At 32.1% G+C, this 15,538-nt stretch overlaps 7 protein-coding genes across 8 annotated transcripts; 3 read left to right on the top strand and 4 right to left on the bottom strand.

Moving 5' to 3' along the window:
* Positions 1 to 2,650: 2,650 nt before the first annotated feature.
* LOC113790615 (uncharacterized) lies at positions 2,651 to 4,208 on the top strand. The gene is made up of 3 exons (XM_027340308.2): positions 2,651 to 3,287; positions 3,343 to 4,058; positions 4,127 to 4,208. The coding sequence occupies exons 1-3, from the start codon at positions 2,651 to 2,653 to the stop codon at positions 4,193 to 4,195; spliced, it is 1,422 nt and encodes a 473-aa protein (XP_027196109.2). The 3' UTR covers positions 4,196 to 4,208.
* LOC113792353 (myeloid differentiation primary response protein MyD88-like) lies at positions 4,193 to 5,422 on the bottom strand. The gene has a single exon (XM_027342264.2). The coding sequence runs from the start codon at positions 5,420 to 5,422 to the stop codon at positions 4,247 to 4,249; it is 1,176 nt and encodes a 391-aa protein (XP_027198065.1). The 3' UTR covers positions 4,193 to 4,246.
* Positions 5,423 to 5,524: 102 nt separating this feature from the next.
* On the top strand, positions 5,525 to 6,351 carry mRpS18C (mitochondrial ribosomal protein S18C). Its single transcript, XM_027342265.2, has 4 exons — positions 5,525 to 5,677; positions 5,754 to 5,854; positions 5,911 to 5,994; positions 6,046 to 6,351. Exons 1-4 carry the CDS (start codon positions 5,647 to 5,649, stop codon positions 6,262 to 6,264), a joined length of 435 nt encoding a protein of 144 aa, XP_027198066.1. The 5' UTR covers positions 5,525 to 5,646; the 3' UTR covers positions 6,265 to 6,351.
* On the bottom strand, positions 6,308 to 8,211 carry LOC113792336 (uncharacterized). The gene is made up of 4 exons (XM_027342254.2): positions 7,892 to 8,211; positions 7,654 to 7,833; positions 7,324 to 7,593; positions 6,308 to 7,262 (listed from the first exon to the last, which is right to left on the bottom strand). Exons 1-4 carry the CDS (start codon positions 8,079 to 8,081, stop codon positions 6,340 to 6,342), a joined length of 1,563 nt encoding a protein of 520 aa, XP_027198055.2. The 5' UTR covers positions 8,082 to 8,211; the 3' UTR covers positions 6,308 to 6,339.
* A 151-nt stretch (positions 8,212 to 8,362) lies between these two features.
* Positions 8,363 to 10,266, bottom strand: Coq6 (ubiquinone biosynthesis protein COQ6, mitochondrial). The gene is made up of 2 exons (XM_075824674.1): positions 10,110 to 10,266; positions 8,363 to 10,052 (listed from the first exon to the last, which is right to left on the bottom strand). Exons 1-2 carry the CDS (start codon positions 10,116 to 10,118, stop codon positions 8,508 to 8,510), a joined length of 1,554 nt encoding a protein of 517 aa, XP_075680789.1. The 5' UTR covers positions 10,119 to 10,266; the 3' UTR covers positions 8,363 to 8,507.
* A 612-nt stretch (positions 10,267 to 10,878) lies between these two features.
* On the bottom strand, positions 10,879 to 11,607 carry LOC113792382 (uncharacterized). The gene is made up of 2 exons (XM_027342275.2): positions 11,350 to 11,607; positions 10,879 to 11,284 (listed from the first exon to the last, which is right to left on the bottom strand). Exons 1-2 carry the CDS (start codon positions 11,362 to 11,364, stop codon positions 11,018 to 11,020), a joined length of 282 nt encoding a protein of 93 aa, XP_027198076.1. The 5' UTR covers positions 11,365 to 11,607; the 3' UTR covers positions 10,879 to 11,017.
* Positions 11,608 to 13,685: 2,078 nt separating this feature from the next.
* UQCR-C2 (Ubiquinol-cytochrome c reductase core protein 2) lies at positions 13,686 to 15,538 on the top strand. Of its 2 annotated transcripts, XM_027349384.2 has the most exons (4): positions 13,686 to 13,842; positions 13,897 to 14,736; positions 14,793 to 15,110; positions 15,174 to 15,538. In XM_027349384.2, exons 2-4 carry the CDS (start codon positions 13,916 to 13,918, stop codon positions 15,406 to 15,408), a joined length of 1,374 nt encoding a protein of 457 aa, XP_027205185.2. In that variant the 5' UTR covers positions 13,686 to 13,842; positions 13,897 to 13,915; the 3' UTR covers positions 15,409 to 15,538. The 2 variants fall into 2 exon arrangements, with proteins under 2 accessions (XP_027205185.2, XP_027205193.2); XM_027349392.2 differs by lacking the exon at positions 13,686 to 13,842 and having other exon boundaries at positions 13,853 to 14,736.

Below are 15,538 nucleotides of genomic sequence, written 5' to 3'. Positions count from 1 at the left end.
TTCATTATCATTGTCACATTGCATTTGTTTCATAAAATAACATGATGAATAAAAGAATTTTCTTCACAATGAATTAGATATTTTTTGACATCAAAGACATACACACACACACACATTGAAAGATTTAATATAAATGCATGATGTGAGTGTATAATTTAAAATAATCTGTGAAACAAACAAACAAAAAAATGATCAATCAAAAAATCTTAGAATTATTATTCAAAATAATAATAATTTGAAAAAAAATCCTATCAAACTTTAACAATTTTGATTAAATCAGATCGTTATTAAATGGAAAGGAATTTTTCTAGTTTCACCATCGTTTAGTATATTGATATATGTAAAATATTTGATTTTTTAGAAAAAAATGCCAACTGGATATTTATTTTATCCAAAATGATCATACCTATCTAACATATTGATAACATTTCTTCGTTGGTATTAAATAAAATTGTTGGTAGCAATGAGAAAATGTTTTTTTTTGCACTAATACTTTTTATGCTAGGATTATGAATCAAATCTTTTTTTGAATAATGTTCATTCAACTTTCTGTTTGTCAATATTCTTACATAACAATATTCGATTGAAATGATTCTATGAATATCAAATACCTTTTCTCTTGTGATTTATGATTGGAAAATGTTATTGATGATGACGATGATGATTAAAGCAGTATTTCGAACAAAAAAAAAGTACACACAAATAAATGATGATTTGTTGAATAATTTGAAAAATCTAATTTTCTTTTAATGACTTGAATATTGCAATTTGATGATTAAATAATAAGATTTTTTTTTGTTAAGAATCACAATGTAATAATTTTTGAAAATTTAGAATTTGGAAGAAATGATTAATTACAATAGGATTTTTTTCGAAAAATTAAAATAAAACTATGGCTGTTTTTTCGAAAAATTCTTTGGTATCAATTATTAGGTTGGTTTTTACGGTATTTTTTATTAAACGGCCTTCATCCACGAAAGAAACAAACATTATAACGACACTTAGTTCAACACTGTATACGATTCAAAATCCAACTGACGGCAATAAACAACGACGATCATGATGATGATGGTGATGACGACAATATCCAACATCCATAAAATCGTCAGTGATAGAAAAAAAACGCGCCAAATCGGATGGAAACATTTATACATGTACATATAAGAATGTATATCATTGAATATACAAAAAATGATTATTTAGTGAAAAGATAGATATGAATGGAAAAGCGTAAAAAAACACAATATGTAGTTGTATTTTTGTCGTGGTAGTAGTACATGATTTTTTTTCGATTCGAATCCAATCATTTTGTATCCAAGGAAAGAGGATCCATCTTATTTAAATTGAATTGCGTCGACTCTTTTCGAACAATAATTATAATGAATGTTTCAAGGATAGCATCAAATTAATTTCCTATCCACGGCAAACAATATCTTTGCTCAATACGCCATCTTTTGAATGTTATCTGAAAAAAAGTAAATTTTATCATTCATAAAATTAAAAAATTTAATCGATTCGATGGTGGTCGATCCGGAGACCATGTCTGAATATTAATAAATCAGTTAACTCGCTTACATAACTGAATGTAGATATGATATTCGTTATTTGGAAAATTCTTTTTTTTAATCAAAACGAATGGAATTTTTCCATTATATATTCATTTACTAAAAGTCATACTAATGATTCTTGTTGATGGCCTTCTTGTTCGGTAATCATCATTTTAAATTAAGGTATCTCTATATGTTTTTCGAGAATTGTCTAGTTCCCATCGTTAAAAATTCCAAGTTTTACAGATAATTAAATACTATAATCGATTATATCTACCTTTTACCTTGTTACACAACATCGTTGATTAATCATCTATCATCATCAAAAAATAAAAATAAAAATAAAAATAATTAAATTAAACAACCAACAAGTCACAAGACAGTGTATGTAATCTATAGATCATTGATTCTCAACCTTTTTGTTGTCGCGGCACAATTTTAGCGGCACAAAATATATATCAGTTGCATTTTCAGAATTTCGCGGCACACCAATGTGCCGCGGCACACGGGTTGAGAATCACTGCTATAGATTGATTAAACAATCGTTCTTTTTGTAATTTTCAATTATCTTGAATGAAATTTTAGTTATTGATCGAAATTATTCGTGTAGGGAAATGTCATTATTTACACACATAGAGTACTTAATAGTGTTATTCATTCGTAAAAAAATTTACTTTGATTTCGATTCATATCATGTGCCCAAAATGATTCTGTTTCAATATCTTATCTGTATACGGTATTTCTATTCTTTCTAATGCCATATCAAAATGTTCTTTGCTAATCAAATAATAAATTTTTAATTATTACTATTATTTTGTACATTATTTTTCAAATTGATTTTGTTACGCTATTTTCAATGTTATGTGTGAAAAATCAATTAAAGCTTCATTATAAAAACACTATCGTTTCATGAATAATGTTTTAGATCATAACAAAACACTTCATGAATAATGTTTTAGATCATAACAAAACACTTCATGAATAATGTTTTAGATCATAACAAAACACTTCATGAATAATGTTTTTGTTCCGCTAACATTTTGTCATCTGAAGCCTTATCATTCGGTTCGAATAATTTAATTTCATTATTATTGTGATCCAGTATGGATTTCTCTGGTTTTTGTTATAATGAATTTAAATTTATTATCGAAAATAATAATGATCATCGATATAAAATTAAATATCGTATAAATACGTGCGTAATAAGCATAGTTTTCATTCGATTAGTGTCGTGTATTATAAGCTACACGATTGATTCGACACCATCTCATCACAAATTATGGCTATTAGATCCATATAGTCATTGCATTTATGCAGATCATAAAAATCTTTATATTAATTTCATGATATTAATTCTAATGATCGTGACAATTTTGTTCAGAGCTCATGAATTAATATATAATCCACGAAATATTCTTTCCGTTTCCTTTCAATTTCCATATGATTTGATTGTAATTAATCGACAATCATATAATCAATGTTTGTTACCAGAACAAGAATTTAGGGAAAAAATTGATGTCATGCTGGCTGATTTTCCTTCGAACAATATAAAACGATGGTTTTATCGTAATTGGGTCAGTTTCAAATTATGGCTGAATTTTGAACATGTTGATCCAGAACGATTTGCATCCTTGCCAGAATTCAAAACAATAACGACAGTTTCGATCAATTGCCGTCGTAGATTAATAATTTTACAAACGATTTATGAGCATATTTTTTCAATCATCAAAATTGCTTTAGGTAAGCGAAATTTTAACTGAAACAAATCTTTTTATCGTTAACCGATAATTTTTAGTCCCATTATCTTTACAAATTACCATACATTCTTATCAAATTCTTTATCAACCATTCAAACTTTATCTATGGCAACGATTGCCACTATTCATCGGAGAAGTTTGTCTGATAACTTATTTCCTATGGTTGTTATTAAGATTCACAGTTTTCATTGTAATTATACAACTATTGATACTTACCTATGTCAATGGTCAGATAGATCTAATGAAACATCAATTGCGCAATATTTCTATGTACGTTTCAATTAGAGTTGGTCGTTTACGCACATCATTCTTCTGTGGTCGTTGGTTGTCTATCAAAATTCTAAAGCAACTTTGTGCGATGCACCGTGAACATTTACAATTGTCCGTGTATTTTTGTCGAGCTTATCAAGAATTATGGGGTCCATTTTTTCTCATTTTCATTACATTCAGTGTTCCAATCAATGTGATTAGCTTGTTATCGTTAAGATCACTAGGCAATGGTTCCGAACGAATACTAGTGTATCTGATGTTTTTCATTCATAGCTCATCATTAATCAGTTTACTTGGCAATTTGACTGTGCAAACACATCTCTTACACAGTGTTGCCAGATATTTATCGACCATAATTCCTGCAATCAAATTCAGCCGATTAAAATTTCGTTATGAAAATTGGCATGATCGATTAAATAATGGAAAGAAATATGGACCTAGTTTTGAACCTTTCGGCACAATTACGAATCGAACTATTCTTAATGTAAGTATAAAAAAGAATTGAATTTGACGAGAAAAATTATTTAATTTTTTTTTCTCTCAATCAACCAGATTCTCATTGTTTATGTTGGAATGTTATTTTTCTTAGTAGAAAATATAGAAACATTTATGAATAAATGAGCAGTTCAAATTATATTATTTTATTTAGAATTTAACAAAAATATAAAAAAATTATAAAGCAACTTTGATTTTCTTTTTGATTGTTTTGATCCAATTTTTGGAGCGATTTTTATCAACGCTGTTCATTGCTGTTTTACTACTAGATGCAGTGACAGTAGCATTTGGAATTAAAGGTCTAGTTGATGATGAATTTTCGTCGTTCGATATCACAGATATGATTGAGTTATTTTTAATCTGAGTATTGTTTTCCATCGAAGAATCTATCGTTATTGTTTCAGATTTTTCTAATGGCATTAAAACATTTTGATGATTGGAAGGATTTTCGTCATTATTGTTATTATCATTTAATTCAATAGATTGATGATGATGATTTGGCGGTCCAATTTGTCTATGCTGAGGTGATGATTGTTCCGGCCTTATCGACATTATCAATCGTTTCATTGACCAATCGGGTATTGAATTGGCCATACTACTCATGTCAATTTTACTCATTAACCGTAAAATTGATGGTATCTCTTCACAACGCTTATAAATGATAGGTATCAATATACGCTGACATTTCTCGATTGCCAAACCAGCAGCAAACATAGATTGAAATTTACAATCATGAGATTGAAAAAAATCTGGCGACAATACGATGATCATACGACGACATTGTGTTTCAATTAGTCTAGCAAATGCTTCGTACACCCAATTGCCCACCATAAGATCTCGATCGCGAACAAATAAACGAAATCCGACAGCAGGTGATTCAAGGTATTCAGTTAGACGACGAACGAAATCCAAATCTGAATCAGCATAACAAACATAAGCGTCATACCAAATGATCGATTCATGTTGAATAGGTACAAGTTTCTGTGCCGATTGATTATGCTCTCGATTAATCCGATTGGCCATATCATCCAAAATCACCGGAATCATGTCATCAAGAATATCGAATCGGCCAATCGATACTAACAATTCGAACAGGTCAAATACGTTTAGTTCAGCAACCTGTTGATAGTTCAGTAGTGATCCACATGGATCGCATAGCTTTTCCAATCTAGCAATCTCAGAATATGATAAATTTAGTTGTTGCGCTATACCTCGATAATCACGAGCAAGACCACATTCCGACATAAGAATTTGTTCGACGTTTAAATATGAGGATAATTGCTGCCGTCGATTCAAAGGTAAATCTCGTACAGCCAGTGTGATAAGACGTTTATCGATTTCATAAGCCATCATCTACAAATGATGGTAAAAAATAAAAAAATTCATAAACTTGAGACATCCATTCATGAAAACAACTGATTTTTTCCATCATTAAATAATAATGCATTATGTTGTTTATAACACTCAAAATTTTTCATTTCGTACAATTTCAACCACTAACACGATCCGCACATAGATAACGTAATCAAATGAATTACACATGCTTTTCAATTTAGTTTTGAGGAAAAAAATCTAAAATGAAAATCTTAACTAATCTGGCCTTTTCCGGTGAGCATTCTTGTGTACTGATTTGGGTACTGTTAATATAAAAGTGAAAATATTAATACATTATTAATTTTCCCAGTGTTGCGACAAAAATGTTGGACAACATCGACAATATTCAATACTAGTCGCTTGATGTGTTCGAAATCATCCGAACCAAAATCTTGTCACGATGAAGATCTAGTAAGTCAATAGTTACGAATAGTTAATTAAACTAAATAGTTTTTTTTTGGCCATAGCCGGATCCAAATATGACCAATCCATATCTGAAGGAAAAACCACAGTGCATTTTATGTCGTTATGGAATTGAAATTGATTACAAGGTAAATACATTTTTTCGCGAGAGTTTGCTAATTGTCATTTTATGCTTACAGAACGTTCGTTTGTTAAGTCAATTTGTGTCACCATATACAGGACGTATGTATGACAAACATATTACCGGACTTTGTGAACGTCAACATCGGGCTGTACGAAAGGAACATTCACGCGCTGTTCGATTTGGACTTATGTCCATGTTTTATCGCGATCCAAAATATAACAATGACCCTAAATTGTTCGATCCAACTAGGCCTCAACGTGCCAATCCTTACTAAATGCAAAGAACATTGTAGATTTCATTTTTTGTATTATTTGAAATTTTATTAACCCATACAAAAAAAAAGTAAAAACTATAAAACTAATTGCTTGCCATTGGATCTAGATTTTATTTCAAGCGATGCCGTTTCCACTTTGCTTTCAAGTGATTGTTGTTTTCGTGTGCTGGCCACATCATTCGTTTCTGATTGGTCCAGATTGCTGTGATAAAATGGTGGTAATTTTACTGGTTTGGGTCTATTGGATTCCATCAGAGCAACTACTACAGGTGATATGAATGGATTTGGGCTGTTTGGATTATTCAATAATGGATTGTTTGAAGCCGAAGTGGCGGTTGAACACTCAGTAGGACTTTGTTCGTATTTCACACGGAAACCTTCCTTCAACGTAACCGAATGTGTCGCATCGGAATGAAATCGAACGACAATCGGTCCGTTGGCTTTGGTTATGACAGGAGTTTCGGTAGTTTCCAGACTTGAATAGGCTAACTTTCCTCCACAATATCGATCCAGAGTTGTTCCTTCGCCGGTTTGGGAACCGCCAATAAGCAATAGATAATCATTACTGCAATAACGATCACCGGCAGCTGGCATTGTCCCCGTCTGTGATGATTCAATACCGAAATTTAAATCGGTCGCCGAATAAATAACACGACATGTATCAGGTTGACGTTCAATACATATAGCATAATCTAAGTTGTTGAGATAATGACCAAAATTAAAACTTTCAATTGTTCCTGTTGGTTGTGTAAAATATTGCAGACAACCAGTGGGTGCAGGATATGTTAGTTGATTAGGAATCTTTTGATAAATGGTTCGCGACTGTCTCGCAGCCAAGGTTGAAATTGACGAAAATGGACCTGTTTGAGCAGGAGGTTGTCGCACACGACAATCGATTTGAGTAATTTTTAAATGAAATCGATAGTCACCAAGAGCGTTAGTCTCGAACACAATCGATACAGAACGTTTTTCTTGATTTGTTGGCAATGAAAGGTAAACTGGTGAGATGAAAATAAGATTTAAATAAATTTTCTTATATAAAACCATGATGCCACTTACTATGTTGATTACGATTATTACCGCAAAGCACAGGAATAGCTGTTGGTGTCATACCGGAAGCTGTTGCAGTGAATTTATCGCCCAAACAATTTCCTTCAGTTGGAGGATCAATTTGAAATTCAAGAAAATCGATACGTAATTGACAAATATCAGCATCGACAATATTAACGCTAAGATCGCAGAAATTTTGCTCCGAATCAGTCAATGGATAGTTGGGATTTTTGAAATAGACAACTTTGTTATAAGTACTATTATGACAAGTTCTGGACACTGTAAAAATTATGATTCATTAAGAACGACAAAATCTTTATAGATCAAAAAAACACATACTGATGCAACATGTCCCAAGACCTTTAGCGCATTTCGAACTTGGATTACCACCAAGTTTTTTGCATTCTAAAGCTGTATAACATGTCCCACTTTGATTGCTTGCATCCAAACATTCCTCGTTTGGGAATCGAACAATGTTGAACAAAGTAGGACGAAGAAAACCAAGGTCGGAAAAGAATGCTATCAGCACAATAATAAAATGAAATTTATATTTAAATTTTAATTCAAATACCCTTACTTCTTCCGTGACGTGTATCATTAGTGACGGTTGATAATGGATCGATGTCTTCAGGTGAACTGCTTTGTTCATGTTCTGAGTGACTAGAATAGGTTTCATCGTCCGCATTAACTTTTACATTTTCCAAGATTAACAATATGAATAATAAAGTAACGAAGAAAATATAATGGCAAAAATGTAAAATAATCATCTCGCATAAGGTATATTTGAATCAACACTTGGAAAAAAACTGAAAAAAATTATCATCGAATCATCACGGACAAAAGCTTTTATATATAACCGACTCAAATCCTTGAGTATATTTACTTTTTCGCAAAACTGCTATTTTTGGGTACAGGAATTTATCGAATCACAACCCAAAAAAAACCCGAAATTTTTATGCTGCCTATAGATTTTTTTTTTTGTCAATATTTGATCAAAGTTTTGAAAAAGAGGAAAAATTCTCATCCTCATGGTCTATTTTCCGTTAACTATTTTTGACTTTAAATCATTTATTAGAAAATAACTAATTGAATTGAGGACAACATACAATGACCATTATTTGAAATGAGTTTAAGGAAAAACAATTTACAGTATAATTATATGATTTTATAGTAAACAAAAACAAGATTCGATTTCATCGTGAATTAGCGAACGATACGATAAGTTTTTTGGCCATGTCCATCTGATTAACTATTGGCAATAATACCGAAGGTGTGAAATGGAATAAAGTTTGCATCGAATGTATGGCAGCCATCATCGGTATCAATTTCAATACTCGACATCTTTCAAAATCAAATAAGGCTTGACTGAGAGCTTCATAGGAATCGGATCTTGATGCAAAAAGTTCATAACCGGCAGAGGATTTTGATTCCAAACATGAGAACAATGTACTGGCATCACCAAGACCAAGATTAAGACCTTGACCAGCCAATGGATGAACACGATGTGCTGCATCACCAATAATTGCTGTATTGACACGTTTGTCTTTATTAACTAATGCTTGTAATAAAGGAACTTTTGCCTGGATTGTACCGACCATGAATGGTATGGTCGTACCAAACCCGAGTGGAAATGCGGCCCTTGATCCAGCAACCATTGAGCGAATTGTTGGAGGTGATCGTATCTGAGCGTTACCATAAAGCTGACGGACATTAAATGTAGATGCAAGCTTATCTAGCGGGTTTTGTATTTTTGGCTCACGAATAATTTCATTGTTGAGCCGAGAGACGAATTCCTGATCAGAAAGCTTCATCCAATCTTGTACAGATTGTTTAGGTACTGATAGTACCAAAGATGAATGACATTCATCAAGTGGCAGCAATGCAATTACTAATTGATCACTAACGAATCGTTGAAATGCTATACTATTATCCTTATTAAGAGTTTCAACTTCCAAAGTTCCCACTATGCCCATTTGGTCAAGATCAGCCTCGAAATAAGGCAATGTCGATTTTGAGCGTACAATCGATTTGTATCCATCACAACCGATCAACAGCCTGGTTTGAATTGATTTTTGCTGTTGTTCAGTATCTTCCAGATCGACAATCTTGAGTTTGATCGTAGTAGCTTGCGAATCGCGCACATCAACATCTTGGTTGATATCGACAACCGAAGTTTTGTAGGAAATTTTTTGTAATGGATTCGAATTTGATTCAATTTGATCGTGCAGTGCTTGAAGCATACGAGTATTCTCTAAAATGTAACACATTTCATCTTCATATGGTGAATCGTGTCCAAAATTGATTCCATTTTGATAATGGTTTGACCATACATACATTGCATGAACTGGTTTCGCATAAGGCAATAAAGAATTCCAAATCTTTAATTGTTCAAAAAATTGTTTTGATGAAAGAGTTATGGCAGATACACGATTGCTAAATTTACGATTCTCTTGCATTGCCGATGAAGATGGCTGAGGCTGCGATTGTTGTTCAATCAACAGAACACGTTTGGCTGACAAAAAAGGCGAGGATTTTATAGCAGCAAACATTGAAAAACCCACAATTCCACCACCGTTAATGACAATATCATAGGCCTCGTCGGTTTGAATAATTGAATTTTCTGCATGATTAGACAATGGCCTACGATGTCGGAGATGTGGACAACCAAATTTTGATGTTCGGTAAGGCGATGATTTTAAAATCAAATTGATAAAGCCAAGATCAGATAAGAATATTTTCTGAAATTACAAACAACATTTAGAAAATTAAATATCATAAATAAATTTATCAGTTACCGTAAACATGATCGCTTTATTGTGATATTCTATATAGCAACAATTTGAATTTATTATGATAAATTGGCAACCGATTGGAATTCAGATTGACAGCTGCTTTTGCAACTAAAAACAACATATGAAAAAGCGAGCTTAGTTCATAAAATACGAGACACAAAATTTGAATTTTTTAGCGCAATTGTGAAATTCAGAATATTTAATATCTAGCTAATTGAACATCGATTATTAATTTATATCCAGTTCGGATAAGAAATTCCATTGACTGTTGTAGAATTGTTTTGATTGTCGCATACGTTGACGACATTATAAATATAATGGTGAGGGTAATAAATACATATCGGATATCGGTACTGGACTTAGAGAAAATATTTTCCATGGCTATTTTTTCACCACTTAACTGGTAATCAACGATAGCCAAAAAAGCAATGTAAAACAGTAACCAAAATTGTAAAAATGAATTTATGATGAGACTAAAACCATGCCAACCCGAACAAAATAAATATCGATACAAAGTGATCGGTTTATCTTTAATCGTAATATAACGGAACGGTTCATGGCAATCAGGACAATTTCGGCGTTGTTTTCGAAGAATGTATCTGCGAACTTTTGAAAACGGCCATCGTTCTTCATCGCATAGACAGAATCTACGAGTTTCTCCAATTGATCGATTAGAACTTCCTGCCGTTTGAGAATCCATCGTATCAGGCGATGTCGATGTTGACATTCGAATTGCACAGAGAAATAGTAACAAAATATTTGGCAATAAATGTTTGATTGAATTCCATTTTATTCAATAAAATAAAATAAATTTCATTGTAAAAATATGTAATAAATAAATAATTTGATAAAACAATTCGATGATTATTTACAGATGAATTATTTACAAGTTTCAAAAAATTCGATTTTTTTCAATAGCCCATAACATTGCGACGTGTGCCCGGTGCATTACGAACAACACCAGCCGAAAGAATTCTGGCTGAACGAGAATAACCACTTGTTTGTTCGGTAGGATATGTAGAAAATGGTGCCATCCAAAATGGTTTCACAATGCCGTATGATGGCCAGCCATAATTTTCAAAATAACCAATTGATTGATTGCTTGGTGGACATAAAAATGTAATGATTATGAATGCTATCAACATCAGCATAGTTGAGATGTTCAAGCAACAAAAACACTGAATATTTGACGATTAATTTGGTTGTTTGAAATGATGGAATTTTTATCAAATGAAAAACTCACCTTAATAAAATTCATTTTGATTTTGACGATTATAATCTCAATGGAAGAAATGATGACCAAAATAATATCGATAAATAGTTATCGTCTACAAATGAAACAACAATAGTAGATCAATTGTATGTTGAATTATTATTAAACCATAAGCGTTTTTCACAAGAATGAATTGACATTGATTAATTTGAATGTCGTATTTATATCGATCGATGTATATCATGATTCAAAGATGCACAAGAACATTGTAATAAAGAACTATGATCATTGATCCATAGCTATATTTTTGTTGTTTTTGTTTTCTTTATCACCAAGATTGATGTTGTTGTTGAATTTTTGTTGTTTTTAGAATATATTTCATGTGAGACAAACATAGAAAAAATGTGAGTGGTCATTGTCAATGTTATGGTCAATTGACTTTCGAAGGTTTCAAGTTACAAATTAAAGATGATGATGATGACGATAAAAAAACACACAAATATTCAATGTCAATGTCTTTATGATGGTTCTAAAATGTTGGAACATCAATATTTTGATAGAAGAAAATGCTCACATTTTTACAACAAAAAAAAACAATATTCAATTGACAGATGATTATGACACAAGGGAGGTGATCCATGTATTAGATGTCAGATTTAGAATCGTACTAGAAATTCTCCTCCCATCATAACGGCTAAAAGTAGTTGCAACTTATTCTCTGACTCTTCAACATATTTTATCTTATTGGTCCAGAGCAAGAGAGATAGTTCGATCTTGAAGATGAAAGAAATTTCTCGTGTTTTTTTTTGCTTTGTTTTCTTTTTTTGTAGCTATATTTCGCAACAAGCTATTTATGTAAATAATTTCAAGATCAATGTTATCATCGCCAATCATGAGTGATAAAATTATTTCTTGTTTTTTATATATATACGGATCATGTTTCATCATTTTATTTCATTCGAATCATTTTATTGCATAAGCGAAAGCCTGAAGCTAAAATAAGTCGCGGACTTTTGTTTACTATATTGCCAATATTTAAAGTTTGTCAAAATCAAAATCATGTTGTTTACGATGATGTAATTTTTTAAGAAATGTTTTGTTGCAAAATTGCCGTATCTCATGCATATGTTTTGTTTTTTCTCTTTTTATTTTCGTTGTTGTTGTTTGAAAGCACTTTCGCCTGTTAAAATGTCATGTTGCGTAATTTTATATACACAGAAATATACCACTAACAAATACTGTTTGGAAAACATCATTTTGTCAAGTGTGTGTGTTCCATCATCATGATGATGATGATGTTTAAGACAACAAATTATGTAATCATTAAACATGTGTGAATTTACACCGATGATAATTATGTGTTTGATAATTCGATTACGTAATACATAAAGATCGATTTCTATCAAATTATATTAATTTGGACAAAATATCAGAGATTTTGGGTTTTATCTCATAAAATATACCAAATAAATAATGTAATCTAAATACCCGAAATTCTTCAGGTCAAGGTATATGGTATTTGGAACACATTATCGTTTTATTGTCGGTCGCATGCAAATATTTGCAAAGATAACATCAATTATCACATTGTTGTAGTTATTGTTTTCACATCTTTCCAACATAAAAATTCTTGAAACAAGCATACTAAAATGTGTCACTTTTGTAAATGAATGGATGTGGTCAACGTGATCGCATACACGTATGCAACAATTTCAATGATTATGGACATTTTTGGTTTTATTATTGAAAACGGATGTGATCAAATCAAATAATCTTACAAATGCCATATATCTTATTCAATAGCTTATTTTAATAAATAATAAAAATAAAATTTCGTAATTATAAAATAGCCTCGACCATGATAATGAAAAAAATATTCAAGTCCAAGATCAAGGATTAAATTTACGAAATCATGATGATCCGATCCTGTTGAAAATAACAAAAACGATTGAGCAAGAAGCTATTTATTTTGATGATGATAATAATCATCACCATGCCTATATTTTGACTAACTAAGTTTGATGTGGAAATCTTTTTTTTTGTAGAAGTTTCGAATAGATTTTCTATAGAAAGCATCCAACTAATAATAACTGTTGATGTGGAAAGAGTTAATTATAAACGGCTGTTAAAATTATTTGAATGAACCGCCGCCTTTTTTCTCGTTGTTTCTTTGTTTTTTATACTTGCTTCAGGATTCAATCAGTTGCCGATCCATTGACCTAGTAAGCAATTGACAGTTACGCAAGCGGCTTATTGATTTTCAATTGAATTATAAAAAAATGTTCGAAAAAATAAAGTTTTATTATCAAAAACCAAAAAAACAATTCCGAATAAGATTGAAGCGCGGTTTTGCTTTAGAAATTCAAACCAAAAAACCGAAATCACATATATGAACGGTCGTGCAAAGAACTGAGACAGGCATGCGTCAAACTTTAGTGTTCGGAATCACCTTGCAGCTGTTGTCGTTGACTTTTTTTTTACCAATTCGACGATTTTTCACGTTGATTTATTGTTTTTTTTCTGGTATAAAAATTATTCTGAGATTATCTAATTCTTAATAATATTCTGTTTCATCAGATACCCCAAACTTGATAAAATGTTGAGCAAAAATTTGAAGACAATCCGTTCGATCAATGTCCAGTTGAAACGATATTTGTCTGCTGGTCAAACTCAAGCTAAATCATCATCATCATCGATTCAAGTTTCCACACTTCCATCTGGTATCGTTTTGGCTTCAGCTGAATCTGAATCACCATTAGCTCGCGTAGCTGTTGTTGTTCGTGCTGGGGCACGTTATGAACCTCAATCTAAATTGGGCATTTCTCATGTCGTTCGTTCATCTGCCGGTTTAGGGACCGAACAATTCAGCTCATTCGGTATAACACGTCAAATCGAATATCACGGCGGACGATTGACAGTGGCTGGTACTCGTGATTCAATCGCCTACCTTTTGGAAGTACATAACGATGATGAAATTTTACCGAAAAATTTTGCCATGGTTGCAGATACTGTCGCACGGCCAGCTTTCAAACATTGGGAAGTTGCTGACAACACTGAACGACTAATGGTCGATCGGTCTCTGATGGAAGATACGCCATTTATTCAATTGACTGAATTAATTCATCAGGTCGCATACAAAGGCGGTCTTCGAAACTCCCTGTATGTACCGAAATTTATGGTGGGAAAACATTCAACGGAAGATTTGAAAAAATTTCATCGCGAAACATTTGTTGGATCCAATACAGTAGTTGTCGGACTCGGTATGGATCATCAACAGCTTACTGAATTGGTCGGACAAAATCTCATATTGCCAGCATCGTCAGGAACGAAAGAATCTAGCGATTTTATTGGTGGCGAAATCCATCAAGATTCATGTTCACCATTGACTTATGTTGCCATAGCCTGTGAAGGTGTCAGGTATTTTCATTTTAAAATAATCTTGACTTTCCATTAGATTAATGAAATTATTTTAGCATCAACAAATCTCCCAAAGATTATATTGCTGCTGCCTTATTACAGAAAATTCTTGGTTCGGGTAGTCAAATCAAAAACTCTAATGATCTAAACGAGGCACAACGTCTTAGTCAAGCAATCAAAGCTCAACTTAGTGGAAAATCCACGGAGAATATCTCAGTGGCTTCATTCAACTATAACTATGAAAATACTGGTCTTTTTGGCGTGAATTTAGTAGCACCAAATACCTGTGACATGAGTGTATTGGTCAAATCCTTAGTAAAAGAATTCCGTGCTACAATGACTTCGGTTTCGGATGCTGAACTTAATGATGCTAAGTAAGTACTATCTTTTTTGTGTATTTTGTGTTTCTAACCCATATCTGCCATGATTGAAATTAGAAACAATTTGAAAACTTCGGCAATGATCGCTTTGGATGATGAAGCTGCATTGGCATATGAAATGGGCACTCAATTATTAATGGGAGGACAAAAATTTTCAATTGATGATTATCTCAAACAAGTTGATTCGATAACCATGGCTGATGTTAAAAGTTTGGGCTCCCGAATGTTGAAATCAAAAATCGCTTTGGCTACAATCGGTCAAAATGCTCCGTATTTGAGCGATATCCAATAAATAATTTTATAATTAGGGTGAATAATTTATTTTTCCTGTGAAAACTAATGAACAATAGATCAATTATTAAGTTTGTTGTAAAAAAAATTAATAAAAAAAATTCAACATGTTCGTTTTCCATCTTGTGAAA

Source organism: Dermatophagoides pteronyssinus, unplaced genomic scaffold, assembly GCF_027571235.1.
Source record: "Dermatophagoides pteronyssinus isolate colony J.1.1.1.1 unplaced genomic scaffold, Derpt_VIB-CSIC_2022.12 sq0002, whole genome shotgun sequence".
NCBI lineage: Eukaryota > Metazoa > Arthropoda > Arachnida > Sarcoptiformes > Pyroglyphidae > Dermatophagoides > Dermatophagoides pteronyssinus.
This window is presented reverse-complemented; position numbering and strand designations above follow the sequence as displayed.

What these genes read in the sequence shown, in the direction of transcription:
- UQCR-C2 (XM_027349384.2), top strand. Translation starts at nt 13,916, where the DNA reads ATGTTGAGCAAAAATTTGAAGACAATCCGTTCGATCAATGTCCAGTTG. An exon ending in ATAGCCTGTGAAGGTGTCAG is followed by an intron (nt 14,737 to 14,792) that starts GTATTTTCATTT and finishes AAATTATTTTAG; the next exon opens with CATCAACAAATCTCCCAAAG. An exon ending in GCTGAACTTAATGATGCTAA is followed by an intron (nt 15,111 to 15,173) that starts GTAAGTACTATC and finishes GATTGAAATTAG; the next exon opens with AAACAATTTGAAAACTTCGG.
- LOC113790615 (XM_027340308.2), top strand. Translation starts at nt 2,651, where the DNA reads ATGGATTTCTCTGGTTTTTGTTATAATGAATTTAAATTTATTATCGAA. An exon ending in AATCATCAAAATTGCTTTAG is followed by an intron (nt 3,288 to 3,342) that starts GTAAGCGAAATT and finishes GATAATTTTTAG; the next exon opens with TCCCATTATCTTTACAAATT. An exon ending in CGAATCGAACTATTCTTAAT is followed by an intron (nt 4,059 to 4,126) that starts GTAAGTATAAAA and finishes TCAATCAACCAG; the next exon opens with ATTCTCATTGTTTATGTTGG.
- LOC113792353 (XM_027342264.2), bottom strand. Translation starts at nt 5,422, where the DNA reads ATGATGGCTTATGAAATCGATAAACGTCTTATCACACTGGCTGTACGA.
- LOC113792336 (XM_027342254.2), bottom strand. Translation starts at nt 8,081, where the DNA reads ATGATTATTTTACATTTTTGCCATTATATTTTCTTCGTTACTTTATTA. An exon ending in TGATACACGTCACGGAAGAA is followed by an intron (nt 7,834 to 7,891) that starts GTAAGGGTATTT and finishes TTGTGCTGATAG; the next exon opens with CATTCTTTTCCGACCTTGGT. An exon ending in TAATAATCGTAATCAACATA is followed by an intron (nt 7,263 to 7,323) that starts GTAAGTGGCATC and finishes TCATCTCACCAG; the next exon opens with TTTACCTTTCATTGCCAACA.
- mRpS18C (XM_027342265.2), top strand. Translation starts at nt 5,647, where the DNA reads ATGAAAATCTTAACTAATCTGGCCTTTTCCG. An exon ending in CTTGTCACGATGAAGATCTA is followed by an intron (nt 5,855 to 5,910) that starts GTAAGTCAATAG and finishes TTTTGGCCATAG; the next exon opens with CCGGATCCAAATATGACCAA. An exon ending in GAATTGAAATTGATTACAAG is followed by an intron (nt 5,995 to 6,045) that starts GTAAATACATTT and finishes TTATGCTTACAG; the next exon opens with AACGTTCGTTTGTTAAGTCA.